Source organism: Otolemur garnettii, unplaced genomic scaffold, assembly GCF_000181295.1.
Source record: "Otolemur garnettii isolate 467f Iridium unplaced genomic scaffold, OtoGar3 scaffold00003, whole genome shotgun sequence".
In the NCBI taxonomy this organism is placed as follows: Eukaryota; Metazoa; Chordata; class Mammalia; order Primates; family Galagidae; genus Otolemur; species Otolemur garnettii.
In genome coordinates, this window is record NW_003852398.1 from 35,396,418 (window position 1) to 35,404,759 (window position 8,342).

Below are 8,342 nucleotides of genomic sequence, written 5' to 3' on the forward strand. Positions count from 1 at the left end.
TGGCTGGCGCCTTAGCCGGTTGAGCTATAGGCACTGAGCCACAATCTCCAACTCTTGAGCTCAACCGATTCTCCTGCCTTAGTTTTTCTATTTTTAGTAGAGATGAGGTCTCGCTTTTTGCTCAGGCTGGTCTCAAACTCACAAGTTTAAAGCAATCCATCTACCTTGGACTCCCAGATTATAGGTGTGAGCCACTACACCCAACCCTTTTTTCCTTCTTTTAATCATCAATAAAATACCTTTATGTTAAAGCTATCTCTTACATTTCTAGAATAACTCTACTCAATTATAATGTTCTTTGTCTTAATATAATTTCTGGATTCAATATCAACACTCTTATTTTCCAAGTAAGCAGACTGAACTTCAGAAAGGTCATGTTTTATTCTTTTAATTTTTCCCATTATAACACATCCTAGGAAAATAAACACTTACTCTTTGATTAGGAATCAAATAAGCTACTAATAAGCCAGATCATATAATAAATGATTTTCAATACTTTTCTAAATTTCTTCTCAGAGTAATATTAAAACTAGTTAGGCAATAACATCATTTGGCAAATTGATATCTTATTCAAAATCTAGTGTCTCTCACTTATATGGCCGTAAAATATTTTTTATGAACGATGGGTCAAAATCTAAAAATTGATGGTGGTTTGAAAATCAACTAACCATTTCCTTGGAATCAGATTACTGGTTATACAGGTGGCATATTTATTATAACAGATTTTCAACAGCTTCTAAAAAGGAAAATTATTTTCCCACTCACCTTTTCCAGATCAAGTTCCTTTAAAAGAATACTTGCATTCTTGTTTGCTTCTGCAGCCTGCTGATCTTTAGCCTTCACAATTGTCTCAACACATTGGTGACATTTTTTCAATAGTTCCTATAGTAGAAAATAGAATTATGTGAATATAGGTACACAAAATATAATAAGGTTAGATAAAATTTGAGCTAATGAGCACACTAAAGTGCAGGAGTTAAGGCAGAAACAACTGAAAATTCACCAAACCAAATTAAGCTATTCTTTCAATCCAGTCATGTATCATTCTTTCATCAAAATAAGGCATCATTTCCTAAAAAATCTGCATGTTCTGGCCAGGCACAGTGGCTCATGCCTGTAATCTCAGCACTCTAGAAGGCTGAGGCAGGAGGATTGCTTGAGCTCAGGATTTCAAGGCCAACCTGAGCAAGAGCAAGACCCTATCTTTACTAAAAACAGGAAAACAAAACAAACAAACAACACCCCCCCCCCCCAAACTAGCCAGATGTAGTAGTGCATGGCTATAGTCCTGTTACCTGGGGGGCCTGATTGCTTAAGCCAAAGAGTTTGAGGTTGCTGTGAGCTATGATGCCACAGTACTCTACCCAGGGTGACAAAGTGAGACTGTCCCAAAAAACAAATTGCATGTTCTTAGAAAACCTTCTAATCAAGCTAATGGTTTAGTAATAAATCTTTGCTGTATGATCCAAAGAAGGAAGGAAATCTCAAAACAGTTTATCAAAAGCATCATAACCATCCATTTTGCAAATGGACAAACAAACTAAAGCATGAAAAGATCAGGTAGTTCAGCTTTTAGAGGAAAAAAGAATAAGTTCCTAATTGAACATCTTGGCATATCATTCCACAAAGAACAAAAATGTACTTCAATAGCATATTGAACTTACCTTATCTGTAATAGTTGCTATGTATCTCATGCATTCTATATCAGAAGGGAACTGATTGACTTCCTTCACCAAATATTGAACAACTTTTACATGACCCTGTAAGAAGTAAAACAAAAGAATGCACAAAAGAATCCCTTAAAGTTTTGCCCACATGCTTAACAACTTAAGGGTAAAAAGGTAGATTAATATTTTCAGGAAATATGCTAAATTTAAAATTAATATTGTAAGGCTCAGCGCCTGTGGCTCAAGTGGCTAAGGCGCCAGCCACATACACCTAAGGTGGCGGGTTCGAATCCCCAGCCCGGGCCTGCCAAACAACAATGATGGCTGCAACCAAAAAATGGCCAGGCATTGTGGCAGGCGCCTGTAGTCCCAGCTACTTGGGAGGCTGAGGCAGGAGACTCGCTTGAGCCCAGGAGTTGGAGGTTGCTGTGAGTGTGATGCCATTGCACTCTACCCAGGGGGATAGCTTGAGGCTCCATCCCAAAAAAAATAAAATAAAATTAATATTATAAAAATAACAATAGCATTCACTTTATAAACAGAAAAATCTAAGTACAACATGCTTTGGAATATATGGGGGACTACAAGTCATCTCTCCTGGATTTAATAAGTCTAATTCCCACTAAAAGTAAAAAAGCTTTTTTTTTTTTTGAGACAGAGTCCACTGTGTCACCCTTATTAGTGGAGTGCTGTGGTGGCACAACTCACAGCAACCTCAAACTCTCGGGATTAAGTGATTCTCTTGCCTCAGCCTCCTGAGTAGCTGGGACTACAGGCGCCTATCACAAAGCCCGGCTATTTTTTGTTGCAGTTGTCATTGTTGGTTTAGCAGGTCAGGGCTGAGTTCAAACCCGCCAGCTTCAGTGTATGTGGCTGGTGCCGAGCCAGTAAAAAAGCTTTTATATACAAACGATTATCTCCTAGAATAAATTTATTAATAAATAAAAATTGATGATGTAAAATGAACCTCAGTGTAAAAGGGAAATAAATCCTAAAACAAACAGGATTTTCTGGATTTCAATGCATTATTTTGGCTCTACCCTACTAAACTAGATAAGATAGATAATCACATTTTTCTGAGCACTATGACAGATCGAAACAAAATACATTCTGACAGCCATTATCAGGGGCTAAATGATCTGTAATCAATTTTAAACACACCTATTTTTAATATAACAAAGTTTACATAGTTTTCCTCCTACTAAAGTTGCAAAACATCCTCAAGAATTAGTCTGAACCAAAAAAAGAGAGAAGATCCAAATAAAATTAGAAATGAAAAAGGAGAAATCACAATTAATACTACAGAAATACGAAATATCAGAGACTATTATGAATAAGTATATACTCACAACTAGAAAACCTAGAGCAAATGGATAAATTCCTGAAAAGGTACAATCTTAGCAGGTTGAAACAGGAAGAAATAAAAGTCTTGAATAGACCAATAATGATTATCAAGATTGAATCAGTAATAAAAAAATCTCCTGGCCAGTTGAGGTGGCTGAGATAGGAGGATTGCTTGAGACCAGCCTGGGCACCTCAATAAGATGCTGTCTCTACAAAAAATAAAATAATTTGAAAATCAGCCAGGTGTGGTAGTGCCTGCCAAAAGTCCCAGATACTTGGGAGGCTGAGATAGGAGGACCATTTGAGCCCAGGGATTTGAGGTTGCTGTGAGGTATGATCATACTACTGCATTCCAGCAAAAGTGTCAGAGTAAGATCCTGTCTCACCACATTAACCCTAATCATAAAAAATCTCTCCCCACCAACAATAAAAAAAACCTCCCAAACAACAACAACAAAGTTTAGCATCATACATAGCCAGTATCACCCTGATATCAAAGGCAGGAAAGGATGCAACAGCAAAAAATTAAGACCAATATCTCTGATGAACATAGATGTAAAAGTCTTCAAAATAGTAACAAACCAAATCCAATAACACATGGAAAGGACACTTCACCATGATCATGTAGTTTTTAATCCCCAGGATTTGAGAAGGTCCAACATATAAGTCAATAAATGTGATCCACCATATAAACTAATTTTTTTTTTTTTTTTGAGACAGAGCCTCAAGCTGTCCCCCCTGGGTACAGTGCTGTGGCATCACAGCTCACAGCAACCTCCAACTCCTGGGCTCAAGCGAGTCTCCTGCCTCAGCCTTCCAAGTAGTTGAGACCACAGGTGCACGCCACAACACCTGGCTATTTTTTGGTTGTAGCTGTCATTGTTGTTTGGCAGGTCCAGACTGGATTCAAACCTGCCACCTTAGGTGTATGTGGCTGGTGCCTTAGCCACTTGAGCCACAGGCGCCAAGCCCATATAAACAAAATTAAAAATATATCATCATCTCAATAGATGCAGCAAAGGCATTTACTAAACCCCACAATTCTTCCATGATAAAGATCCTCAAAAACTGGAACAAACTTCAAAATAATAAAAGTTGTATATGACAAACCCATACCCAATATTATCCTGAATAAGAAAAATGAACAAGACAAAGATGCTCACTTTTACCACTTCTATTCAACATAGTACTAGAAGTCCTAGCCAGGGTAATCAGACAAGAAAAAGAAAGAACATCTAAACAGGAAAAAAATATAAATATGTCTGTTGCTGATACAATCTTATACACAGAAAACCCTAAGAACTCTTCCAAAGGACTCCTACATTTGATATATAAATTCAATAAAGTCTCAGGTCATGAAATCAATATTAAAAAATCAATAGCATTTCTATACACCAGTAATGACCAAGTGGAGAACTAAATCAAGAACTCAATCCCATTTACAATAAGCTAGAAAAATAATAAAATACCTAGAAATACATTTAACCAAGGAAGTAAAAGATTTCTATAAGAACTACAAAACAGTGAAGAAAGAACAAAATGAAAAACAACCCATACTCATGGATAAGAAGAATCTACATATATATATATATATATATATGTATATATATATATATATTGAGACAGGGCCTCCTAAAGCTCCTAATCCTTATAAGATTAGAGGCATGTGCAAGCATACCTGGGCATTTTCCCAGCCCTTTTCTTCTTCTTTTTTTTTTTTTTTTTGAGACAGGGTCTCACTCTGTCACCCAGGTTACAGTGCAGTAGTATCACCATGTCGCTCACTATAACTTCAAACTCCTGGGTTCAAGGGATCTCAGGCTCCCCTATAGCTGAGAATACAGGCAGGCACCACCATGTCCAGCTACTTTTTTTCTATTTTTTGTAGAGACAGGGTCTCACTCTTGCTTAGGCTGGTCTCAAACTCCTAGCCTCAATCCTCCTACCTTGGCCTCCCAAAGTGATAAAATTACAGGCATGAGCAACTGTGTCTGGTCTCAATACTGTTAAAATGACCACAGTGCCCACAGCAATCTCCAGATTCAATGTAATTCCTATCAAATTACCAACATCATTTTTCACAGAATTAGAAAAAACAACTCTAAATTTGATGTGGAACCAAAAAAAGAGCCCAAATAGCCAAAGCAATCCTAAGCAAAAAGAACAAAACTGGAAGCATCACATTACCTGACTTCTACAAGGGTAGAGTAGCATGATACTGGCTCAAAAGTATATATATATGGATCAATGGAACAGAACAGTGAACCTGGAAATAAAACCATACATCTACAACCAATTGATTTTTGACGAGTCAGACAAAACCATACACTGGAGAAAGGACACACTATTCAATAAATGGTGCTGGGAAACTGGGAAGAATGAAACTGGATCCCTATCTCTTACCACATACAAAAATTAATTCAGGATAGATTTAAAACTTAAATGTAAGACCTGAAACAACAAAAATCCTAGATGAAAACCTAGAAAAAAAATCTTCATTGGCCTAATTCTAGGCCTAATTTATTACTAAGACCCCAGAAGCAACAAAACCAAAAATAGACAAAAAGGACTTAACTAAAATAAAAAACATCTGCATAGGAAAAGAAAGAAATTAAGAGTAAACAGACCATCTACAGAATGGGAGAAAATATTTGTAATCTATGTATCCAACAAAGGACTAATATTCAGAATCTACAAGGAACTCAAACAACTTAGCAACAAAAAACCAAACAACCTCATTAAAAGTGGACAAATGACATGAACAGGCAAGATATAGAAATGGCCAACAAACATGAAAAATTGTTCAACATCAGTACTCATCAAATTAAAGCCATAACAAAATACCATGTTACTCTAATTAGAATGGCCGTTATTAAAAATTAAAAAAAACGGTAACTTTGTTTTTTGATGTTTGCATGGATATGGTCAAAAGGGAACACTTACACACTGTTTGTGGGAATATAAACTAGTACAACTTCTATGAAGATCAGTATGGAGATTTCTCAAGGAACTAAAAAGTAGATGTACCATTCATTCCTATATCCTACTACTAAGTATTACCCAAAGGAAAAGTAATCACTATATAAAAAAATAACTGCAGGCCAGGCACAGTGGCTCACACCTGTAATTCTAGCACTTTCAGAGGCCAAGGCTGGTGGATTGCTCGAGCTCAAAAGTTCAAGACCAGCTTGATCAGTGGTTCTCAACCTTCCTAATGCTGTGACCCTTTAATATAGTTCTTCATGTTGTGGTGACCCCCAACCATAAAATTATTTTCATTGCTACTTCATGAATAATACAGTTCCTCATGTTGTGGTGACCCCCAACCATAAAATTATGTTCCTTCTACTTAGTAGCTACAGTAGCAACAAAAATAATTTTATGGTTGAGGGTCACCACAACATGAGGAACTGTATTAAAGGGTCGCGGCATAAGGAAGGTTGAGAACCACTGAGCTTGCGAAAGAGTAAGACTCCATCTCTGCTAGGTGGCATATGCCTGTAGTCCCAGCTACTCAGGAGGCTGAGGTAAGAAGATTGCTTAGCCCAAGAGTTTGAGGTTGCTATGAGCTACTGAGCGACAGAGTGAAACTTTGTCCCCGAAAAGAAAACACACACACACCCTGCACTCATGTTTACTGCAGCACAATTCACAACTGCAAAGATAAGGAATCAACCTAGGTGCCTATCAAGTGATTAGTGAATAAAGAAAACATGGTATCCTTTGTAAGCTGACCACCCAAGTGACTGTAACAAACTGACCGACATGGAGGTGATCAACATAAGGAACTTCCACCGAGTATATGTGGTGTATGTCCAGTCTATGACAATTAGGTCACTTAGGAAGGCAGTCAATGTAGGGTGGTGGTCAACTATAGAGGTTCTATTGCATATACCATGGTGTAGTACTCAGCAGTAAGAAATAATACAATAATTTCTTTTGTAACAACTTGCTTGGAATTTGAGGCCACTATCCCAAATAAAGTAACTCAAAAAGAGAAAAATAGAGGCTGCATGTTCTCACTTAGAACTCACTTATATGGGAGCTAAATAAACTATGGCTAGATAAAAGGACACACAAAGTGATATAATGCACAATGGAGACTCAAAATAGGGGAGATTTAGAGAGGATGAGGTATGAAAAATTGCTTGTGGGGTACAATGTTCACTATTCAGGAGAATACACTAAAAGCCCAGATTTCATCACTATATAATATATACACGTAAAAGAATTCAAATTGGACACCCTTAATCTACTAAAATTTTTTGAAAAAGGAAAAAAGTTACATTGACATAACTAAAAATAAAATAATTAGTCTGATGGAGATAAAAATTAGAAAATCGTGCCAATAGAGCAGGGAATTGACTGAGAATGGGTATGAGGGAACCTTCTATGGTTATGGAAGTATTTTATATTTATGTCTTTACAGGTTGTGGGTTTTATGTATGTATGCATTTATTGAAACTCATTAAATTATGCACCTTAAGATTCATGCATTTCACCATATGTTAAATTATACTTCAATTAAGAGAAAAAAATTCTAAGAATTAAGTTTAGAAAATATTTTAAGATTTTCAACTTGGTATCTGTAGCACAGTGGTTAGGGTGCCAGCCACATAACACTCAGGCTGGTGGGCTTGAACCCAGCCTGAACCAGCTAAACAACAATGACAACTGCAAAAAAAAAAATAGCTGGGCATTGTGGCTGGTGCCTGTAGTCCCAGCTACTTGGGAAGCTGAGTCAAGAGAATCACTTAAGCCCAAGAGGTTGAGGTTGCTATGAGCTATGACACCACAGCACTCTATCAAGGGCGACACAGTGAGACTCTGTCTCAAAAAAGAAAATATTTTAAGACATATAACTTAAACTGTTGTCATTCACTAGCTACTTAGTGACCAGCTAAGTGTCAAGTATAGAGCTAAACAACTGGATATATAAACAGTGCTGAAAAGACAGCAATGACTTTCAGTTCTCATGGACCTTTCAATTTTGTTGGTGAGGTACACATTTAAAAGGGTTTGAATGTGTCTGAATGTATAATTACAAGCTAGATAAGGAAAATCAAAAAACAGAATCAGAGAGACCTTTTTCAGATTTGGTGTTAGGGAAAAGACTCTCTGAGACGTAACATTTAAAATGGGAGCAAATTGCCAAGTCGTGGAAGCAGCCTAAATGCCCATCAACCCATGAATGGATCAACAAACTGTGCTATATGTATACCATGGAATACTATGCAGCCATTAAAAAAGATGGAGGGCGGCACCTGTGGCTCAAGGAGTGGAGCTCCGGCCCATCTACTGGGGGTGGCAGGTTCAAGCTCAGCCCCAGCC

The 8,342-nt window shown here is 37.3% G+C and overlaps 1 protein-coding gene across 13 annotated transcripts in view; it reads right to left on the reverse strand.

The window, feature by feature from the left end:
- The window catches only part of LOC100954037 (ankyrin repeat and KH domain-containing protein 1), a 172,935-nt gene that overhangs the window by 30,830 nt on the left and 133,763 nt on the right, over window positions 1–8,342 (reverse strand). For all 13 annotated transcript variants that reach the window (XM_023515894.1, XM_023515880.1, XM_023515893.1 and 10 more), the window contains 2 exons: window positions 1,665–1,760; window positions 766–882 (listed from right to left, as the gene is read on the reverse strand). In XM_023515894.1, the coding sequence (XP_023371662.1) occupies window positions 766–882; window positions 1,665–1,760 (213 nt within the window). The remainder of the gene's footprint in view (window positions 1–765; window positions 883–1,664; window positions 1,761–8,342) is intronic.